Here is a 24283-nt window from a genome sequence, read left to right on the forward strand (position 1 = left end):
TAGGTCTTGGTAATATAGATTAGCCAAATTGTTTTACCTGAGCATAACCCAAAAACGAAGGACTTATTAGCCAACTCTGTTGTTTATGATGCTGTTGTCATGGAGGAGTGATTGTACTCATTGCTTCGAGTCGAAAAGTAAATGTTGCTCTCATGGAATAGCATGCTTTTAGCACTACCGAAAAGTGCTGTTTGCATGTGAAAAATGTATGCCATGTTCTGCATTTGCTATAGGCCTATTGTTTACGTTTTTGTTGGTGACACTTTGATATCTCGATAATTTACAGCTGTTTAAATCTTTCAAAAGTATGCCAATTTGAGCATGTGTCCGTGAGGCGTATGCACATTTTTTTTATCAACACAAATTAAATTGAGCAATAATAGCTCCACTCCTGGTCTTCTTAAATGAAACAGAGGAGTTTAGAAGGGAGGAACTCCCGCAAACTATTCTTCCATAGGCTGGGATCCACACTATGCAGCTGTTGCAAGAGTGCATTTTCACTGTCTGTCCACTGGTCGCAAAAACAATGATTGATAACATGGTAACAGTTTATGGTAACAGGGGTTGTGGCACATACTGTACAACTGGGCTTCTATTGGTTTGCAAAGCCAATAGTTATCTACATAATATTACACAACATTACCAGATATCAACAAGCCAGGTGATTTCCAACATAAATAGTACCTGCAGTCCAAAAACCATTCATGCGAGATGTCATGATAAGAGTACAATGTGATGTCATGATAAGAGTACAATGTGCCTGTGACTGTGCCAGAATGTCAGCTTCTAAACAGCCTGATGTTGACAAGAAATGACGGGAATACCCACCATCAGCGCTCTAAAGTACCTGAAAAATACCACTGAATGGCTTGAGCCGATAAACTAGGCATGGAATCACAGCACAATTACTGCCTACAAACCTGACAAAACATAGAAAGTGTCTTTTAGGGACAAAATAGATACCTCAGTTTGAAGAACTCAGAATTGAACCAAACCACAGACCACAGCATGTACAATGTTAAAGACCATGTCATTTCATGAACCACAGAATAATCAAATTACTGCACATCCTTAAACAGAAGTTTAGACACAAACGTCTAATTATAAAAGAGGGGGACTTCATGTAACACAAATAAGCAGTTCACCAGAGCACTCACCATTGACCCTTAAACCAATCACTAAATACAGTTTTTCATAGTCATTCTAATCAGGCAATTGGGTCAAATCTTCAATCTTAATTAGCTCATGTACTTACATGACTTATATGGCTGTCATGTAAATACGGGATTATAATTACAAATCATAGTAGTGTGTGGTGGTGCACCAGCAGCATCAGAAGGATGACCCTTCATACCTGTCCACTTCAGGCCTCAGGCTCTTCTCCCTCTCCAGCATGGCCACGATCAGCTTGCCCCATTCCTTCTCCACATCATTGGGGTGAAACCCCCGAGGCAGCTGGATACGACCAAACTCCATCCACACCTGTCCCCCAACACATACACAGCAACATCTTAGTTAAGTTCATTGTAGTTTGCTGGTTTGGAAAGCACTTACAGGCTCTAAAGAACAAGTGAGTGTATGTCGTGGTAGCATACCTCCAGCATTTTGTAAAGATGCTTGATTTTGCTCTTCTCGGTTTCTTTCAGCGGGATTTCATTCTCTTTAAACTGCAAGTACTGTGTATAAAGTGCCTGTAAAAATAAAAACATGTGTTTTTTTTTAAACATTAGTTCAGCACAAACATAGCCACATATCAGAGAAATAGATTCAATAGAATCAATACATTTTGTCTATGCTATTATACATGCATCTAATATCTGTGTATACTCACACTAGTCTGCTTTGAAAATACTGTACCACACAGAGCTCCTGTTGTATTAGCAGCTATGGACTAATTGAAGTAAACAGAGCTGCTCTCTGACACCTGTCAATATAGCTCGCATTAATATTTCATTTCATTAACATGACGCTACTTATTGGGCCATTTGAAGCCTCAAAGAGCTTGGGCTCCTAGCCTCAGGCTTTCAGGGCCAAGCTCTATAAACTGATATCCAGCTTACTGAAAACCAAGCAGACAAACACTGCAGATATTAGAGGCTTATTGGAGGTTAATTCTTGATCAAATTAGGGATTTTCTACCATTCAATATGGCAGAAAACGTGTTCATTCAAGCTGCATGATCTGTAATCACGTTTCTTTTGTGCTTTACCTTTAGTTCCACTGGGTTGTTAGGGAACGCTCTGTCTGACATCAATCCCACGTTGTGTTTGATCCACTGGATCAGGTAATTCACCATGTTCTGGTACTCTACCCATTTGATATCAACATCCTGTTAAGAAAAAAAATATCAGTTTTAATCAATACATTGGCTCATGTAGGGATGTGTGCATTTTCTAAACGGACCAAGTTCTTGGGGTAGAGCGTATTTCAAGTCGTTCAAGCAATACATCCATAGGGCAACTTGTCATAATATTTATTTGAACAGTTTGTGCTATACAAACTTAACTACAAAAATAAGTAGTTAAGACTCTTTGCTATGGTTATTACTGTACACACATCTCAGCATTCTTCGATAGCCATTAAAACATCCTGCTCAGACTTACAGTATTTGCCTCAACAAAGCCAGATTGAAGAAAATGCCTTCCATTAGACATATGAGTGACGCAATGGAATGCATATTTGCATATAACATCTGTGCCCAATCCCAGCCAAAAATCATGTTTCGAATAAAAGTCGAGATCCTAGTGAAGAATAGTCAAGAAAGTATGCCAAAGGTAAGCCAAAAATATTTGTCACTGATGTGAATTCAAAGGATCTGTGTGAAATATACAGTTGAAGTCGGAAGTTTACATACACCTTAGCCAAATACATTTAAACTCACAATTTCTGACATTTAATCCAAGTAAAAAGTCCCTACCTTCGGTCAGTTAGGATCACCACTTTATTTTAAGAATGTGAAATGTCAGAATAATAGTAGAGAGAATGATTTATTTCAGCTTTTATTTCTTTCATCACATTCCCAGTGGGTCAGAAGATTACATACACTCAATTAGTATTTGGTAGCATTGCCGTTACATTGTTTAACACTGGGTCAAACGTTTTGGGTAGCTTTCCACAAGCTTCCCACAATAAGTTGGGTGAATTTTGGCCCATTCCTCCTGACAGAGCTGGTGTAACAGAGTCAGGTTTGTAGGCCTCCTTGGTCGCACACGCCTTTTCAGTTCTACCCACACATTTTCTATAGGATTGAGGTCAGGGCTTTGTGATGGCCACACCAATACCTTGACTTTGTTGTCCTTAAGCCATATTGCCACAACTTTGGAAGTATGCTTGGGGTCATTGTCCATTTGGAAGACCCATTTGCGACCAAGCTTTAACTTCCTGACTGATGTTTTAAGATGTTGCTTCAATAAATCCACATAATTTCCCTCTCTCATGATGCCATCTATTTTGTGAATTGCACCAGTCCTTCCTGCAGCAAAGCACCCCCACAACATGATGCTGCCACCCCCGTGCTTCACGGTTGGGATGGTGTTCTTCGGCTTGCAAGACTCCCCATTTTTCCTCCAAACATAACGATGGTCATTATGGCCAAACAGTTCTATTTTTGTTTTATCAGACCAGAGGAAATTTCTCCAAAAAGTACGATCTTTGTCCCCATGTGCAGTTGCAAACCGTAGTCTGGCTTTGTTATGGCGGTTTTGGAGCAGTGGCTTCTTCCATGCTGAGCAGCCTTTCAGGTTATGTCGATATAGGACTTGTTTTACTGTGGATATAGATACTTTGTACCAGTTTCCTCCAGCATCTTCACAAGGTCCTTTGCTGTTGTTCTAGGATTTGCACTTTTCGCACCAAAGTACGTTCATCTCTAGGAGACAGAACGCGTCTCCTTCCTGAGCGGTATGATGGCTGCGTGGTCCCATGGTGTTTATACTTGCGTACTGTTGTTTGTACAGATGAACGTGGTACCTTCAGGCATTTGAAATTGCTCCCAAGGATGAACCAAACTTGTGGAGGTCTACAATTTTCTTGCTGAGGTCTTGGCTGATTTCTTGTGATTTTCCCATGATGTCAAGCAAAGAGGCACTGAATTTGAAGGTAGGCCTTGAAATGCATCCACAGGTACACCGCCAATTGACTCAAATGATGTCAATTAGCCTATCAGAAGCTTCTAAAGCCATGACATAATTTTCTGGAGCTGTTTAAAGGCCCAGTCAACTTAGTGTATGTAAACTTCTGACCGACTGGAATTGTGATACAGTGAATTATAAGTGAAATAATCTGTCTGTAAACAATTGTTGGAAAAAATGCTTGTGTCATGCACAAAGTAGATGTCCTAGCCAACTTGACAAAACTATAGTTTGTGAACAATACATTTGTGGAGTAGTTGAAAAACGAGTTTAATGACTCCAACCTAAGTGTATGTAAACTTCCGACTTCAACTGTACATGCAGTGATTGATTTAACATGGTGATAATCACATTCATAAAAACACATTTTACTGTGTTCGCTTTCAAGAGGAAAGTACACTGCAGTCAATGGCTTAAAAGGTATAAGTCAACCCATGCTGTTAATAGGAATATGCTGCTTTGTATTGAGGTGAATTTTGCTTTCATTATATTGTTTTTTTTTTAAATACAAAACTATTTTCTTAACTATAATTGTGTAGGAGATTTAAGTGCGCTGTACAAGAATCTGTTCATCATGTACGTACATTTGCATTGATACCGTCAACACCATCAGGTACTTTAGGGAAGACATCATACATTGTAGAGACGTATGTGATGACCGACTTCTCATCAGGAGACTGCACATCCACGTCTGGTGAGAAAAGGTGAAATTAGATCAAATACACAACACGGTCATCATAAGGTACTGTACATGATACCAGAAAGTATTTCAAATCAGACATGAATAATCTGGGCTATTTGAATCCTATTTATGCCATATGCTTGTGTCGTTTTCATTTTGTAAAGCATCTAATAAAACAAATAGCAGTACAACTGTAGGATCTTAATTTGAGGCAGTTTGCTACAGCAGGAAAATAATCCCGCAGCAACCTGAAATGTCAAATATTATGTGAATTATAATTAATGGGAATATTCTTTAGAGGTTAATACATTTTTACATTTTTCATAAGGGAAAATAAACTCTGACTTTGGAAATTACAAAGTTTAGAAGCCTTTTTAAAGCTGAAATACACTACAAGTTACACAAGATGAAGATCCTGCATCTGTAAGTAAAGCTGTGTTTAGAAGTCATTCCCCACTCGGGTAATAATGCATTGCATTTCTTCAAGCTGAGGTGTTAATGGCAAATGTTTACCTGCTGTGTCAAACTGTTACGGACGAGCATGTGGATAAACAGAACAACTCACCCTCGGGGTCCAGTAGTCTGGCCACCCCAAGCCGTTCAGCCACACCAAAGGCCTGTTCTAAGTTTGACCGGCTAGTCTGAGCCGACACTCTGCCCATATCCACCAGATCAGGTCTGCAAAGGAAGAGAACATACTAATGGGAGCTCATCTGTTTAATGAAATGTTAATATGTGATAAGATTGTTTTGGAAGTGGAAGAGTACAAACGTAGTATTTTGGAACATAATAATTTAGGGTGGTTTGCATTTGTAATGTTTTAGGTTATTTCAGCTATTTCAGCACACACTATTCTTCTTGAAGTATGTTGGTATTAGTAAGTAATTTCTCATTGAAGAAAACCTATTTGTTTGTAGGAAAGTTTTAGTGTGAGGAAGAAATAGTTAGCAATGCAAAATGAGCCCATAATATAATATGCTTTTATCCTGTAAATAGTAAGCTAACTACAGAGGAAATGCCTAGGGACATTAGTGCAGTCCCCGACTTTCCAGAGAAATAAACACATGTTTGCTCAAGAGCCAAACACAGTCAGGCCAGCCAAAAAGAGGTCAATGGTTAAGTTAAACAATTCCACATGACCCACACATACGTCAATAACTTGTGTTGAGTTATGTGTCCATTGAACTTGAGAAGGCTAGGACTGCAAATAGTGATGTGACATTCACCATAACAAACAAAAGGGGGGCGGGAGAAAGGAGAAATACCTTTCCATCTACTGCAGTCTAGTTCATATCATTTTAGGTCAGTCCAACAAGGTAGAATATACAGGGTCTGAAATCCGATATTGTCTAACTGAAAATCCAACCACTAAGTGCTGCCTTATTGAGTTGATGGGAAACAGAGAAGTCCAAGACTCAAAATGTGGTGGTGAATCACAGACGTGACTCAGCAAAAGACACAAAAGTAAACAAAGGAGGAAAGTAGTTATGTTCTTATGAACTGTAAATTATTGCTGTTATACACTGGAAATATACTCATATGAGATGATATAACAGTTAAACCCTGATGAAAGACTAATTACATTTTTTAAATATATATCCCTAAAAAAGCATTGTAAAGCAAACAATAAGTCCACTGTGCTGGAATATAAATTAAATATAGGGATTGGTCTCTTTTTCAGATACAGGTTCCGTATATCAAGTGTTACCTGTATTTATGAATGATGGTGTTACCTGTATTTGTAAATGGTGTTGTACCTGTATTTGTGAATGATGGCATTGCCTGTATTTGTAAATGATGTTACATGTATTTATGAATGATGGTGTTACCTGTATTTATGAATGATGGTGTTACCTGTATTTATGAATGATGGTGTTACCTGTATTTATGAATGATGGTGTTACCTGTATTTATGAATGATGGTGTTACCTGTATTTGTAAATGGTGTTACCTGTATTTATGAATGATGGTGTTACCTGTATTTGTAAATGGTGTTACATGTATTTATGAATGATGGTGTTACCTGTATTTATGAATGATGGTGTTACCTGCATTTATGAATGATGGTGTTACCTGTATTTATGAATGATGGTGTTACCTGTATTTGTAAATGGTGTTGTACCTGTATTTGTGAATGATGGCATTGCCTGTATTTGTAAATGGTGTTACATGTATTTATGAATGATGGTGTTACCTGTATTTATGAATGATGGTGTTACCTGTATTTATGAATGATGGTGTTACCTGTATTTATGAATGATGGTGTTACCTGTATTTATGAATGATGGTGTTACCTGTATTTATGAATGATGGTGTTACCTGTATTTATGAATGATGGTGTTACCTGTATTTATGAATGATGGTGTTACCTGTATTTATGAATGATGGTGTTACCTGTATTTATGAATGATGGTGTTACATGTATTTATGAATGATGGTGTTACCTGTATTTATGAATGATGGTGTTACATGTATTTATGAATGATGGTGTTACCTGTATTTATGAATGATGGTGTTACCTGTATTTATGAATGATGGTGTTACCTGTATTTATGAATGATGGTGTTACCTGTATTTATGAATGATGGTGTTACCTGTATTTATGAATGATGGTGTTACATGTATTTATGAATGATGGTGTTACCTGTATTTATGAATGATGGTGTTACCTGTATTCATGAATGATGGTGTTACCTGTATTTATGAATAATGGTGTTACCTGTATTTATGAATGATGGTGTTACCTGTATTTGTAAATGGTGTTGTACCTGTATTTGTGAATGATGGCATTGCCTGTATTTGTAAATGGTGTTACATGTATTTATGAATGATGGTGTTACCTGTATTTATGAATGATGGTGTTACCTGTATTTATGAATGATGGTGTTACCTGTATTTATGAATGATGGTGTTACCTGTATTTATGAATGATGGTGTTACCTGTATTTATGAATGATGGTGTTACCTGTATTTATGAATGATGGTGTTACCTGTATTTATGAATGATGGTGTTACCTGTATTTATGAATGATGGTGTTACATGTATTTATGAATGATGGTGTTACCTGTATTTATGAATGATGGTGTTACCTGTATTTATGAATGATGGTGTTACCTGTATTTATGAATGATGGTGTTACCTGTATTTATGAATGATGGTGTTACCTGTATTTATGAATGATGGTGTTACCTGTATTTATGAATGATGGTGTTACCTGTATTTATGAATGATGGTGTTACCTGTATTTATGAATGATGGTGTTACATGTATTTATGAATGATGGTGTTACATGTATTTATGAATGATGGTGTTACCTGTATTTATGAATGATGGTGTTACCTGTATTTATGAATGATGGTGTTACCTGTATTTATGAATGATGGTGTTACCTGTATTTATGAATGATGGTGTTACATGTATTTATGAATGATGGTGTTACCTGTATTTATGAATGATGGTGTTACATGTATTTATGAATGATGGTGTTACCTGTATTTATGAATGATGGTGTTACCTGTATTTATGAATGATGGTGTTACCTGTATTTATGAATGATGGTGTTACCTGTATTTGTAAATGGTGTTACCTGTATTTATGAATGATGGTGTTACCTGTATTTATGAATGATGGTGTTACCTGTATTTATGAATGATGGTGTTACCTGTATTTGTAAATGGTGTTACCTGTATTTGTGAATGATGGCATTTCCTGTATTTGTAAATGGTGTTACCTGTATTTGTGAATGATGGCATTTCCTGTATTTGTAAATGGTGTTGTACCTGTATTTGTGAATGATGGCATTGCCTGTATTTGTAAATGGTGTTACCTGTATTTGTGAATGATGGCATTGAACAGCCTCCCGTCCCTCCAGGAGGTGGTGAAGTTGTTACAGCGTACGCCCACATAGCCCTCGGTCATCTGCTGGGACCACATCAGCAGACGCTCCTTGGCTGTCATGTCCTCCGACTCCCCGCAAACATGGATCTCAGAGATCTGGAGAGGAACAACACAAACAAGTTATTATTAGGAACAACACAAACTAGTCATTACACCTACATTACCATCAAACACCTAAATTACCATCAAGCATATGGGTGAGACATACTATATCGGGAACAATAAAGTATATCATTCCTCATGGAAATACTTCAGATGTTAGGAACATATGTTTGAATTGGGAGCCTTTCTAGAGTCACAGATAGAATAACTAATAACAACATAAATGTGCTAAATTCATTATATTGTGTTGAATGAATACACACATGATAAATGTCTGCACCAAATTCATATAGCTACACCTCAATAATTCCTTATTTGGTTCATACTGAATCACTGTCCCTATTGGACATCTCAAATTGGCAGCTGGATAATAAATAATCTATTTGTTGGCACAGGTTAAAGAGTGAGGGTACGATGATCTTAAACCAAACACATTCCCGTGACGTTTCATCACAGTCGAAATCAGGAAGCAATTCCATGTATCTATGCTGGAGGAAAAACATGATCACCTCTGACCTTGATAACAGGAAGTGACCTTTGAACCTCTTCCTGCTGTGTTGTCATGCTTCATGTTTCGCTAGGCACTGCTGACCTAGCTACACTTTAACAATCATTGACTAAGAAAAATTATGGTAGCACTTTATTTGAAGTCCCAAATATATGGTTTGTAGATGTTCAGTATACTGTATGTTCAACTAACTGTCAACAAAACTCCAACTACCCATTAACCTTCGCCCTAAATCTGTCCCAAACCGGTGAGCAAGAAAAAATGGACATTGAAATTGGAGTTGAATGTGAGTAACACGACATATTGTAGCAGTCATGTTCAGTAGATTTGGGGGCATACTTAAAAGATCATGCTATGTGCTGCCAGATTGACCACTAATTTGTGTAAAAATTGCCATCGAGCATATGGTTGAGACATACTATATCGGGAACAAATGACCCCAAGGTTGTTGCACTTTCCTATACTTGGAATTACGTCATGGAAAATAGTGGTCTCGCCGTGATAAGCTGCTTCCTTTGGTATTTTACCTTTAGAATCCGAAAGCTGGGAAATCTAGTAGCAAAACAAAGAGACTGATATAAGCTGTGTCTTAGAAGTAAGGAGTGGGAGAGTTGTATGGACCTGAGCAATCAAAACATCAACATTTCAAGGAGAATCAAAGAGAACAAATAACCTTTCCAAATGCCAGCTGTTTATCACTGAGGTATACAACATTTTAAAGATCAAAAAACAGTTTAGAATCTGGTTTGACATAATGGGTAGAACCTTAGTAGCCAAGCTCGAGCAGAGGTGAGGCTCACAAGAAACACTGCTGTGTGAAATAACTTGTGAGGAGAATCATAGCAGTGAAACAAGCTAATTAACTAACTTTGTAATTATCTCTATGTCCATGTGTTGTGGCTTTGTAGGCTGTATATTACAGCTCCACATCACAGCATGTGATGATGCCAGTTATGTTGTTGTTTGACTCAAAGGGAATGTTAGACTATGTCATAGTACAATTATAGTTGTCTTCTGAATGGTTTTAGAGAGCAAATGGCGGTTAGCAGTCTGCCAGTACAGCATACGGAAACATTGTGCCGTGAAGTCCAATCACACATCAACACAAACACTGTCTCCATGCAACACCACTGCAATAAAACAACACTTCATAGAATAATGAAAACATACGAAAGCAAAGATCATGTTTGCTATTTCAGAATAACAGTGCATCTGTATCATGTAAGAGGAACCAAACCAAGCCACCAGTTGTACAGTATTACAGAGATACTGATACGGTAGCACATTACATTTTGGTCCACACATGTTGGCTGGCTATAAATAGCCTGCACTTAGTTTACCTCTTGTTGGGCGGATGTACACTTGGCAGATGCTTGGAGAGGCTCCAGATAATCTGGAGAGCGGGACCCTCCATCAGAACAGCTGTGAAACCTCCTCCTCCTCTTCCTGTGCACTTGAGTGCTCCATATGATTTTGGGGAGCCCTTCTAGGTTCCCAGATAGGTTGTGATCTCCGCCTCCTCTCAGGGTCCGGAGCATATGCTCCACGGCTCCGAATGTCACCGCCCGCCTCAGCTGCCTATGTAGCAGCTTCTTTTCCAGCAGACCATCCTTAGGAGTGATACTCCTGGAGGTCTTGGTGATGCCATGGAGCTTTTCCTCTCTGTCTGTCTGGTGTGCAGAAATCCATCCAGATCGCAATGCTAACTTCTTCCCAAGAGGAACTTTGGGGACCTCCCCAACATACACCCCTTTGCTGATACTTCCCAGCCTAGGTCTGGGTGTCTCCCCTTCTGGTGCCCCAGCCTGGCTCTCCCTGATGCTCCTGTCTGCTCCATGCTGGAGCTCTACCCTTCTGGGGATATCCTCCTCACTCTGGACACTTTCTCCTCCTCGGCTCCGGAGGGATTCCGGCCGCTGAAACTCCCCCGATTTCCTCTTCTTCTTCCTCTGGAAGTAGCGCCGGCCGCGGAGCTCTTTGGACTCAGGGCTGAGCGGAGCTTTGGTAAGGTCCACATAGTATTCCTCCTTGGGGCCCCGCACACAGCCACACACATTGCCCATGACTGTCAGTCCTACGTTCCCTTTCTATAAACAGCGTTAAGTTCCTTCTAATTTCACGCTAATTTCCCCTGAAGATTCCGTGAGTGAACTTAACTTGATCCAAAGCTCCGTTATTCCACCAAGAGGCAGCCATAGTTTTCCTCCAAGGGGGCGGAGAGGAAGCTACGGCAGGCAGCCTGGCAGCAGACACAAACACCCCTCCCCTCCACACAGAGCTGCGTTAGCTGGAGAGAGAAAGTCTGTCTGTCTCCCAGAAGAAGCTAAAATGTCCTAGGCACTTCCTTCTGTCACTCCTTTCTTCTGTGACTGCTCTCCTCTCCTCTCCTCTCAACTCTGCTCTGCTCTCAGGAATCGTCTCTCAGTCTCTGACCTTTGAAACGTTTCCCTGTCCCGGCTAATCCAACAACACCATAAATGCACTGCAGGAGAGGCAGAGGCACAGCCACGTCCAACACGTTTCTACTTCACAGCTCAAAGAAAGAGAAACAGTCCTGGTTCCTGTTTTGGTCTGTCCTCCTGTGATGTCCTCCTCATCTGAAGTGTAAACACGGGCACCTCCAGAACCCCTTCGGGTGTTAAGTTTCCCCAAATGTGCCTGTCTGTAACGAGGCTGCCGGTCTGAGGAGGGCGGAGGGAGCGAGGTGCGAGGTGCGGCAGCGGGACAGGATCAGATGGCTCTCGGTTTTCTGCTCTGCCAGCTGATGACCACTGATTACACCGTATGGGAAAACTTTGCTCAGAAAGTTGGCCTAACCTGATAGGCCGTACCAAGCAGAGAGAATCCCTGCCTATCATAGGGCTTTAAAAATAACAGGGCAGCATGTGTCAACAAAAGCAGCCGATGCAAATCCTGCTAGGCTAACAAAGCACTTTCCCTTGGCCTATTAATCAAACTGTATACAATCGCAAAGCCAGAGGTGGGGCTTGAGTCCAATGGTTTAAACAAACACTATTATCCAATCGGTCCATTGCCATCCCATTTCAAATGGGGGCAAATACAGTATACACTTTGCACAGGAAGTGACTCATGTAAATGAACTATGGAACAAACATAATGATTAGATTATATGTCATTATATATGTGACATATGTAGCAAGTACGGTCCGTTAAAGGCATATAAAGCTTGTGTTTTCTTTCCTCGAAATGTTCCGAACAACCACAAGTGAGTTGACAAATTGAGCTAAATTGGCAAGGCTTCAGGATGAGTGTTGATTGAAAGAGTATAAATCATTTCTTTGCAGAGCCCAACTAAAAATAACTGTCCCACCAGGCTCTGGCTCTATTCTGACGGCAGTGACATTTCCCCTGAAGGTTACAGTCTTCTAGGCCCTGCAGTTTACATACTGTATACCTGGCTGGCTGCAGTACACACACAATACACAGTATACTTAGCACAAAAGCAAAACTACTTGATCAACCACAACACATGAGCAGCCTATTTTTACTTTCATAGAAATCTACTTACTATGTAAATGTTCATATTCATTCATGTGGTGTTTCAATAATATCAGAGTTTTGAAAAACTGTAATTTGTCATTCGTTGCAACCCAATGTGGAAAATGTAATTACAGTCTTTCAGCATCGAATAAAGTCTTAAAGTAGAGGCATATATTTTGCTGACTCATCTTAGCCTTTTTTTTGTGCAAATTCATCATACATTATCCTGTCATCCTTTTTATCCACCTGTCTAACAGGATGTTAGTGCTCCCTGCAAATAGCTCTGTCTTTAATCTCTTGTTTGATCTGCCAATGACAAAGGCTAGAGAGGGGTGGAAGGATGGAAGGATGGAAGAGAGAGAGACGTGTACATTATATTGAGATGGAAGACTTCATCCTGTCACATTCACCTGTATTATCTACCTGGTGAATCAAGTCAAAGCCTCCACATTTGTTTTCGTGTGCCTCTCCGGACCTCAGTTTATTGAGACATCTAACAGGACCTTGACCGTAACCCTTGGAGACCTTGACTGTCAGTCAGACGACACTACAGAGACCAAAGAGCTACAGTATGGAGCATCGTCATGTATTCAGGTTTCACTGCAGTTATTCACATGAAAGGAAGACAATGCACCAGTCTTGTCAATGCCTTGTCCCGAGGGGGATATGCAATATGCGTCCCATTGTAGGGAATACCACAGGGACTTCAATGTATTCAGTATGTAAACGCACCTGGGAGACGACTTTGTAAACCAATTGTCAACAAGAGGTAATAGTCTGAAACACTTCTGTATAACTTCAATCGCTACAGTTTATTGCTTCAGTTCCTTTCAAACCATAGCAAGTGACGGATGAATGACACATTCTCAGAAGACATTCTTAAAATAAAAAATATCAGAGAAGTAACACAATGTCATTTGATGAGCATGACCAAATGGCTGGATCATCATACTGAAGGTAATGTCAACTTAGTCCTTCCAAAACCTTTTCGATAGAGTCACGTAGCATCCAAACAGGGTTGGGTTCATCGCTATGTCACATTGTGTTTCTGCCAGCTGGGCTTAAACCCCACACATAACTGATCAACATTTTCTCCCTCTGTGCCCTGCAACCCTGAAAAATCAAGAATCTACAGGTCCATAGCTACTAGCTAGTACAAATGCCCAACGGCTCGCATGAGTGACAGGGGGCAGGTGTAGGCACACATCACCCAAGCTACCTGTCAGGATGTTTTATGATTCCAAGCCATAAGAAAAAACTTTAATTATTCTTCAACAAGCACTTCAAATGATTCACTTTCAAAATATTCAGTCTTTTTTTGTGTTTTTACCAGACCTCGATGAGTCTGGGATGTGCAGGCAACAGAGGAGAGAGGGTAGATGTTGAAGCATGCAACTAGACATCACTGCTCTCTGTCTGTTGGATTCTCAAGGAGTTTACTTTTGAACTGTGGCTAACTATCAGTGCTTATTTGTCCATGTCCTTCTACCATGGTCTGGTTCTAGGTCAGGGTGTCATAACGCTAACTATCCGTGCTTATTTGTCCATGTCCTTCTACCATGGTCTGGTTCTAGGTCAGGGTGTCATGACTCGAACTATCAGTGCTTATTTGTCCATTTCCTTCTACCATGGTCTGGTTCTAGGTCAGGATGTCATAACTCGAACTATCAGTGTTTATTTGTCCATGTCCTTCTACCATGGTCTGGTTCTAGGTCAGGGTGTCATAATGCGAACTATCAGTGCTTATTTGTCCATGTCCTTCTACCATGGTCTGGTTCTAGGTCAGGTGTCAACTATCAGTGCTTATTTGTCCATGTCCTTCTACCATGGTCTGGTTCTAGGTCAGGGTGTCATATTGCGAACTATCAGTGCTTATTTGTCCATGTCCTTCTACCATGGTCTGGTTCTAGGTCAGGGTGTCATAACGCTAACTATCAGTGCTTATTTGTCCATTTCCTTCTACCATGGTCTGGTTCTAGGTCAGGGTGTCATAATGCGAACTATCAGTGCTTATTTGTCCATGTCCTTCTACCATGGTCTGGTTCTAGGTCAGGGTGTCATAATGCGAACTATCAGTGCTTATTTGTCCATGTCCTTCTACCATGGTCTGGTTCCTGGTTCTAGGACAGGGTGTCATAATGCTAACTATCAGTGCTTATTTGTCCATGTCCTTCTACCATGGTCTCGTTCCTGGTTCTAGATCAGGGTGTCATAACGCTAACTACTGCTAACATTCCTCTCCCATAATGTAACCCAGTAGAGTCAAGCCTGCAGACTGACTGTGCCAGATATATTAATAATCTATAGCAGGGGCCTGAGAAAGAGAGAAGGAGGGGGGAGAGAGTACGAGAGAGAGAGAGAGAGAGAGAGAGAGAAAGAGAGAGAGAGAATGAGAGAGAAAGAGAGAGGGGGGAGAAAAGGAGCAAAAGAAAGAAAGAGAGAGGAGAGATAGAGAAAGAGAAGGGAGAGAGATGAGAGAGGGGGAGAGGGAGATGAGAGAGAGGGAGAGGGGAGAGAGAGGGGAGAGAGGGAGAGAAAGAGAGAGAGAGAGAAAGAGAGAGAGAGAGAGAGAGAGAGAGAGGAGCAAAAGAAAGAAAGAGAGAGTCGAGAGAGAGATAGAGAAAGGGAAGGGAGGGGAGAGGGGAGAGGGAGAGAGAGATGAGAGAGGGAGAGAGAGGGGACAAGGGAGAGAGGGGGAGAGAGAGGGAGAGAAGAGAAGGAGAGAGATGGGAGAGAGAGAGATGAGAGAGGGGGAGAGAGAGAGAGAGAGAGAGAGAGTGGGGGAGAGAGAGGGGGAGAGAGAGAGAGAGAGAGAGAGAGAGAGAGAGAGAGAGACTGAGCACTAGCGGGTTGTGCTTCACTAGGCCTCAGAAATGCAACACTAGATCATCCTAGTGCTGCTACTGATGTGCCATACACCCCCCAGTGTGCAGCTGTGTGTGTGTGGGGGTTTACGGCTTGACCCCTAATACAAGCCTATAGCTTCCATATGCATGTTGGTGAATGTACAGCTGCAGCAACACAGTAAAGACTGTGTGTGGTACTACACAGACATGGGAACAAATGTTCTCAGGGTGTGGGGCCTGCTGTTGACTGTAGCCCGTGAAAACAATGGAAGGAGGGACTCCGAAAACAGATGAACATTAGTACCGCAGGCGAGACGAAGGAAGGGACACTTACTCTATACAAACAAACTATTTCCTGCACTCATCATCACACAACACATAACACTGGAGGGAGGGACGTGTCCAACCTCTTCCCTCCTTCTAATTCAACACTGAAGCACAAACAGTACAAACACGTAATGACCATTTCACCATTTCAGCTCAGATAGCTATTAGCTCTGAGACACACACACACACACACTTGCGGACACACTTGTGTGTGTGTGTGTGTGTGTGTGTGTGTGTGTGTGTGTCAGTCACCTGATCTCAAACCAATTGAACCCTTATGGGAGATACAGGAGCGGTGGCTTTTTTTCCACAACCATCAACAAAACACCAAATGATGGAATTTCTCATGGAAGAAAGGTTTCGCATCCCTCCAATAGGGTTCCAGACACTGTTAGAATCTATGCCAAGGCGCACTGAAGCGTTTCTGGACGCTCCTGGTCGCCCAATACCCGATTAAGACCCTTTATGTCGGTGTTTCCTTTATTTTGGCAGTTACCTGTACATGCCAGCAGGCAAACTGCCACAGACGTAGGCCTATGTTAAAATAACCATATGCATGACACTTTGTTAGACTGGTTTGACATCTTGTGGCCAACGAGGGAACAACAGCTATAAAAAGAGAAATGGATAGTTTAGAAGAGTGGTCACCAACCTTTTCTGAGTCAAGATCACTTTCGCTGTCAAAAAGCCTGCTCAGATTTTTTAAACATAAGTTAAAAATGTTAACATTAACCTAATAAAAGCAGCTCTGTAAGAATGTAGTTTGTGCAGTAGGCCTGTCATGCCCTGATCTTAGATATCTCTGTTTTCTATATATTTTGGTTAGGTCAGGGTGTGACTAAGGTGGGTACTCTAGGTTTTTGTATGTCTAAGGTTTTTGGAATGTCTAGAGTTTTTGTAGGTCTAGGGGTTTTGTATGTCTATGTTTGCCTGATATGGTTCCCAATCAGAGACAGCTGTTTATCGTTGTCTCTGATTGGAGATCATGTTCAGGCAGGCCTTTTTCCCACTTTCTGGTGTGGGATCTTGACTATGTGTAGTTGCCTGTCAGCACTCTATTGTATATCGTTTCATTTGTTATTTTGTTAGTTTGTTCGGTGTTCATTCTTTTAATAAAGAGAATGTACGCATACCACCCTGCGCCTTGGTCTCCTTCATACAACGAACGTGACAAGGCCTAATACATTATCGAGCTTTGACAACAAAATAAATCAGTTTGTGTGTAGCACTTGCAAGGCATAGCTGGGTATAAATTGAAATCATTTGCAAATAATTCGCTTTTTTATATTACTGGACTAATCTGTCATGGTGTTTTCAAGACAACCGGGGGGGGGAAACAAGGTCAAATTATGACATCAGTGATCTTCAGGTCAGAAAGTCGGAGTTCTAGAAAGATGCCCAAATTTCCAACTTGGAATTCTGAGTTGGATTACGTTGAAAACCATTTTTCCCAGTCGGATCTTGTTTTTTTTCAGAATTTCCCGTTGGCTTGAACGCACTGAAGTTGGAAGTCAGAGATTTCCGAGTTCCCAGTTTTTATTAACAGCATTAGTCTCAACAGAGGGAGGGTGAAAGCAGCAGAGGGTCCACCTCTCGGGGTTACTGCTCTCTCCTTCCTTTCCTCTAGTGAGACTGACCAGAGAGTAGGGCTGTGGCAGTAATTGTCAAGCAAATAACTGTCGGTCTCACGGAAATGAACTGTTAATTAACATAAATATCTCCTGGCTTCCACACAAGCCACTGATGCAGACCTTTGGAACATCTACATTTTAAAACGTATAATAAATCCATGTAATATAGCCTACACCTTCACAATAAATCCATTTTCTTTTTTTGACAGGTCTAAAGAAGCATGATATGAAGGAAATGTAGTCTATTTCAGAAGAACAGAATAGCATACCATGAGTTGTCCTTATGTTAGGTCCTGATCTGGCTATGCCAAATGGCTGTGGGCTACACTAGTTCATTTAGCAGACAAGATTTGCTTAGAATTCTGTGGCATTATTTTATAGTGTGAAGAATACAATTGAAAGAAGCTGATCAAAATAGAAAGGATATTTTCTCCAAACGATTTGAGGGAGTGCGCACATACGGCTATTCTGTGTTGAGCGGCTAACAAAGAAATAGGTATTCCTACAGTATATGCTTAATTTAGAGTTAATGTAAGTTTAGTTGTTCTACAAACATTGGGCTATATGTTTAGATTTTTAATACATTGTAAAGCTGCATGATGCGACTAATGACGATTTGAAAAAAGTCGCTTGAAAGGGATGAGCTCTGCTTAGTTTTTTGCGCAGGCTGTACACACTACATCAGCCACTCATTCACTATTTGACATGCCTAGAATTTCACGGCGGCATCTCCTTTGTGTGGCCGTAATGCACCCTAAACAAATCCATGTAATTTGAGGTCAGTGATCGTTGTGCCCTTCTCCCTGAGTTCTGAGCATCACATCTTACTCACATGGCTCTCCATCACGTGATCGGGTCTTTCTCACAGGCTACAAGTGAAGACAGACACATCGGAGACGCAACTGCGCGTGTCCTTATCCAATTCCTAGGTGTATACTGAAGATTATTTATTTATTTTATTTAACTAAATAGTCAGTTAAGAACAAATTCTTATTTGCAATGACGTCCTACACCGGCCAAACCCAGATGACGTTGGCCCAATTGTGCGCCGACCTACGGGACTCCCAATCACAGCCGGTTGTGATACAGCCTGGATTCGAACCAGGGTGTCTGTAGTGATGCCTCTAGCATTGAGATGCAATGCCTTAGACCGCTGTGCCACTCGCCACATAGGAACAAGATGTCCTAAAAACAGAAAAAGCACTAGCCTATGTCAATCTACTTTCACCCATAGTACAAACGTTGACCTATTCTATTTTGTGAGAGAAATAAATATTCCAAACATAGTCTGGGACAGTTGTGTAATGCCCAAATATAAATAAAAAAACGTTTTTTACGCAATGTGGCTGACGCAACAGATCAGAACATGTAGCTTAGAATGCTGATAAACTATTAGGCTATTTCCTCACATTATAAGCGCAGCGATGCGCACATGGTAGTAGGCTATAAGCACGAATGTTCCATTAGCGGAAATCACCATTATCAAAAGTGACCGCAAATGCAATTATGCATGTAATGCTTTTATTATAAAAAGGTGCATTTTATGGTGAAAATGATCTTCCCCAAACTTGAAACTCACACGCTGTTAATGTATGCCAGCTAGGCTCTACACCCCTTGTAAAGCAGATTCATGTGCTTACCTTAAACCTTATCAAAACATATAGGCCTATGGGCTAGGCTACATGAGGTGTGCGACTATGATCCGAAAAAGTTGGGGGAAAAAGGCATTGTTTCTTATGCTCATGAGCTCTCATTAAGTGTGACAGTAATATGGTCACCGCAACAGCCCTACCAGAGCGGGGACACTGTCTTCCACCTGATGGCGAAACTCGAGTCACACTGCATCTGCCTCATGTACAAATTCATGTTGTTCCTATGAGCACAGAAAGTGAAATATTCCTCAATATTAAAATAAACAGCTGTGTGAGTGAAAGTATGGAAAAGTGTGTTTTGTGTTGAATAAAAACAGTGTTGACAGTGCGGAATAAAATGTTTAACATGAACTCACTCATAAAAACATCAGCTCTTTGCTGTATTCTTTGACAGTCTCTCTCTGGTCATAGTTTTAAAAGTTCTAAAACCTCACGCAGGCTAGTATCAAACTTTGCTGTGGTCGGGTTCGTGGAAGCTGTAGGCACAGTGATTTGAGCAATGCGATTGGCTAGCGCAGTAGGCAAACTCGATTTAGCCACAGATCTCCCAGTCTGCCGGGTAGGCGGGGTTTGTCTTTTCAGACAAACAAAATGGTTCAAAATGGTTCACTTTGCCTTTCCGGTGAGCAGGGCTTCTGAATCAAGTGCACCTACAGCCAACAGAGCAACACAAAGAAAATACAAAAAGCAGCACAAGCCTTTATCGTTGGCTTTTCAACAGAAATGTTTGGGGATCGACTAGGAATGCCTTGAAGATCACGATACCGGTTGGTGACTACTGGTTTAGATGGTTCAAACAGAACCAAATGTCAGTCTTATACAAGCAAATCCTAAAACATACAGAACTGTAGAGAGTTTAAGCAACACGTTAGCTTTTCAATCACACTGGCTTCAATATACTAGCATTTTCTGTCAAATGGAAGAGAAACATAATACCTCAATCCAGAACCTTTTAAATACAGATATCTTAATTTGGTCAAAACAAGAGACATCTCCCAGCTCCATGCGTGACATAATATAGCAGGATATGATCATCCTAATCCTCAACCAAATTAACATGAATAACACTAGCATATGCACACTGATTATCCTTTGCTAAGAAAAAAATACAGCAATGGAGAAAGCACACTGATTCACACAGACGGAAAATGACAAACACAGTATGAACAAAATGTGTGATTTGAGATGAACTCTTACCTGAAAGTGCAGAATTATGGTCCAAATCAATCCCAGCGTCAATTTGGGATTCCCGTCTGTGATGTCATCATTTCTGATGTTGACTAGCTTGACCTGAAGAAAGGAGTTGTAAACAGTTGGCTAATAAGCATGATACACAGAAGTGATGCATTCCAAATCTACATCAACTTAAACAGCTTAAGAAATGTTTTCTATTGATCCGCAAAGCACCTTTATTCTTAGTAGTGTAGGTTAACATCCCTGAAGAACATCTGTAGATGTCTCTATATCCAAAACCTATTAATATGTCTTTAAACTTGTAATAAACAGGGTACATACACATTAGTGAGAATTTGAATTTGTCCATCGGTATTAGTGTCATACTCACAGTAACAGATCATTTATAAAGCCCCTTTAAAATGATGCATAAAAATGCATACATATTCTGAGAGTAATGTCTATTCTCTTTTTAGAACAAGTGGAAATCCCCAAAACAGATGCTGGTAACGAAGTTGTGCTAGTAAATCAATTTACTATTATTATGTGGCCTTGAGTCCACACCTCTATACCACAAGGCGGCACTATAGTGTGGTAGCTTATAGTAATGTGTTGAAATGTCATGTGCTGAAATATCATGTCCTCATTCTAATAAACTAATGCAGTTTGATATTGTTCCAAACAAATATCCATCATTTCAAATGCAAATACTTTATTGTGGTCCAATGGCTAAAATTGTCATGCTTGGTACTCTACCTAATTTGATTGAAAATAATTTTCCATGATGTTTATATCATGGCCTTCCATTGATATGCATGACAATCCCTGTCATGTGCAAATAAATACCATTTTATTTCATTATGAGAGAGCAACAGTGAAACCGAAAGCAGCGGCAATTTTCTTTCACCCTCTAAATTGTGCTTTTTCAAGTCTGGGCATAGCTATTTGTAATAATACAATATCTTATCTATCCTTGCCACAGTTCATTGCAACATTGATGCTACCGCTACCCTTTTTATGATACAGTACAGCCTTAAATCAACAGTAGGATAGAATAAAAAGCATGTGAATCTTTAATGTGTCTGTTTATGAATATGAATGAGGTGTGAATGGGCCTGGTATGTCATTAAAACAATGGCATAATTTAATGATCTATGAATCCTTTGTCTCAGGCCTTGGGTTGCTTTCACTGACGTCATGTCTGGCAGGCTGCAGCTGGGCAGTGAGCACTGTTCTCCATCTCTATCACTTCCTGACTGTGGTGGGTGTGGGGGAGGGGCAATCAGAGATGTAACCACCCTTGGGAGATGGATTCAGCATGTCCTCTATTGTGAGTCATGATGAGGGAGGTATTGAACCCTTTATGAGGTAATGATATTGGTTATCCCTGTCATGGTATGAGCAGGGTTTCTGTTTTGATGTGGGCATTCAGTGTGCTTTTCAATATCTTCACATGGTGAAATGGTTATCAGAAATTCCTCTACACATATGTTCTAGCATTTCGGCAAATGTGATTGGTCCTTACCTGCCGCCTCTTTAAGTAGTCCAGTGCTATCTGTACATTCTGGAGTCTGTGGAACCGCATCCTCCCTTTCTCCCGAGGCTGTAGGCATAGAGGAGGAACAGAAAGAGGGGGACAAGTTACTGACTGCCATGTGGTCTCTCCCTTTCCAAGGACCAGGGACTCACCACACCATTAGTAGTATGAGGACACCGGCCCTGCCAGGGTCTTACCCACTCATCTGCTGAGGGAAAGAGAGAAAAACCAAAAGGGAGGGAACAAACAAATCCGGAGCCAGGGTGGTCTACAAAACGCTGCTATTACTACACACCAGTCGCCATACCCTAGCTCTATACAAACCATTTAAAATAGGTTACGGAAATAATTCCAACCCTGATTAAAAGGCAAATGCAGTTTAGTGGTATCAGTAGGCAGACTTTAGGACCATGTGGATGCCTGGGAGTGGGAGGAAAGGCTGTTTGTATGGCTGGCTAGCTTTATGGAGAGCGCATCTATGCAGCTGTAGGGAACAGCGCAATTTTTTCTCAAAACTGTGCAGAGGTAAAGATGGCTGTAGTAGATGGCTTTGGCTAGGTTACTGCTGCTTGACTTGATATTAAAATAAACTAGAATGTAGAAATGCAGTAAATTAGCTTCAATTTGATCAAAATTCATTTGAGAGGAATTTTCATCAAATGCTTTAGCATTTGTATTCCTTTACCATACCCTAGGTTTATCTGAAATTACACAACTGGTACACTGCATTTACGCAATAGAAAATACATGTATCTTGGTACTCTCAAACTGTGAACTGACAGAACACATAATCTGATAGAATTAGTGTTGAATTGGGCAGGAGTTTACCGGAAATGAGTGATAAACTAATTCCAATGAGGACTAATAACACAAACAATAAAGACCTTTCCCAGTTCCAAAAAGCATCTAGGATTCATATAGCTGTGAGGACTAAGTGTCATGATGTGAGCAGAGAGACAAACTCCTGTGACGGACACAGGAGCACAATGGAGGGACACAGCGTGAGATAATGAGATGTAAACTGCGTCACAAGCCAGCCATTCCCCTGCCGATCCACAGCGGCAGAATACGACCCAGGGATGAGCTGCAGTACAGCGCTCTTGATTCAGTAATAACTCTCACTTCAATAGCAGAGTGACAACATTCACAAAAGCCTTTTCCTCAATGGCTCACCTCATTAACTTGGTACAATCAGTCAAGTGGCCTGCTGTTGGTATACATTGAATACAATAGAAAGCCACTATCTGATGAAAAATGTTCAATGGTTCATAAATGTTGATGTTCAGTTTGATTGTATGGCTTAATGATGCACAAAGCTACTGAGGATGGACTTAAAGGCCCAGGTGGAGATCTTGTGAATCACACAGTAATGTGATTGATTTGTACATGCGCTTGCAATCCAAGATGGAAGTGCATGGTGCTGTTCTTTTACTTTACTATGGCATGCACAATATACACTACCGTTCAAAAGTTTGGGGTCACTTAGAAATGTCCTTGTTTTGAAAGAAAAGCACATTTCATGTCCATTAAAATAACATCAAATTGATCAGAAATACAGTGTAGGCATTGTTAATGTTGTAAATGACTATTGTAGCTGGAAACGGCTGATTTTGAATGCAATATCTACATAGGCATACAGAGTTTTATTGCTTCTTTAATCAGAACAACAGTTTTCAGCTGTGCTAACATAATTGCAAAAGGGGTTTTCTAATGATCAATTAGCCTTTTAAAATTATAAACTTGGATTAGCTAACACAACGTGCCATTGGAACACAGGAGTGATGGTTGCTGATAATGGGCCTCTGTACACCTATGTAGATATTTCATAAAAAATCAGCCATCACCAGCTACAATAGTCATTTACAACATTAACAATGTCTACACTGCATTTCTGATCAATTTGATGTTATTTTAATGGACAAAAAAAAAGTGCTTTTCTTTCAACAACAATATTTCTAAGTGACCCCAAACTTTTGAAAGGGTAGTGTATGTTTTTTTGCTGTTGAGAAAAAACTATGAATTGAACATGATCTTGGGCCTTTCGTTCATAAGCCAAGCACATTTCCATCATGTAATCCATCTCAGTTTCTCAGCTAGCAATTCTAAAGCCATACAGTGGGCCACTCCCTATTCTACACAGTGTTGCACACAAACTTCTATCATAAAATCAAAGAGAATGCAACTTGACCTAACCATATAAACAGATTGCTATAGTGCTCACTACGGGCCACTAAAGTAAAAAGACTGTGGTGGGATTGTTGTTCCACTCTCGTTAATGTCCACGGAACACGCTGCA

The 24283-nt window shown here is 40.5% G+C and overlaps 1 protein-coding gene across 1 annotated transcript in view; it reads right to left on the minus strand.

The window, feature by feature from the left end:
- LOC115113849 (dystonin-like) overlaps positions 1-24283 on the minus strand; it is a 142292-nt gene that overhangs the window by 111450 nt on the left and 6559 nt on the right. The window contains 8 exon segments of the mRNA XM_065012721.1: positions 1355-1482; positions 1596-1691; positions 2210-2329; positions 4715-4821; positions 5378-5490; positions 8640-8806; positions 20475-20567; positions 21976-22053. Coding sequence (XP_064868793.1) covers positions 1355-1482; positions 1596-1691; positions 2210-2329; positions 4715-4821; positions 5378-5490; positions 8640-8806; positions 20475-20567; positions 21976-22053 — 902 coding nt within the window.

This window comes from Oncorhynchus nerka, linkage group LG28, assembly GCF_034236695.1.
Source record: "Oncorhynchus nerka isolate Pitt River linkage group LG28, Oner_Uvic_2.0, whole genome shotgun sequence".
NCBI classification, from domain to species: domain Eukaryota; kingdom Metazoa; phylum Chordata; class Actinopteri; order Salmoniformes; family Salmonidae; genus Oncorhynchus; species Oncorhynchus nerka.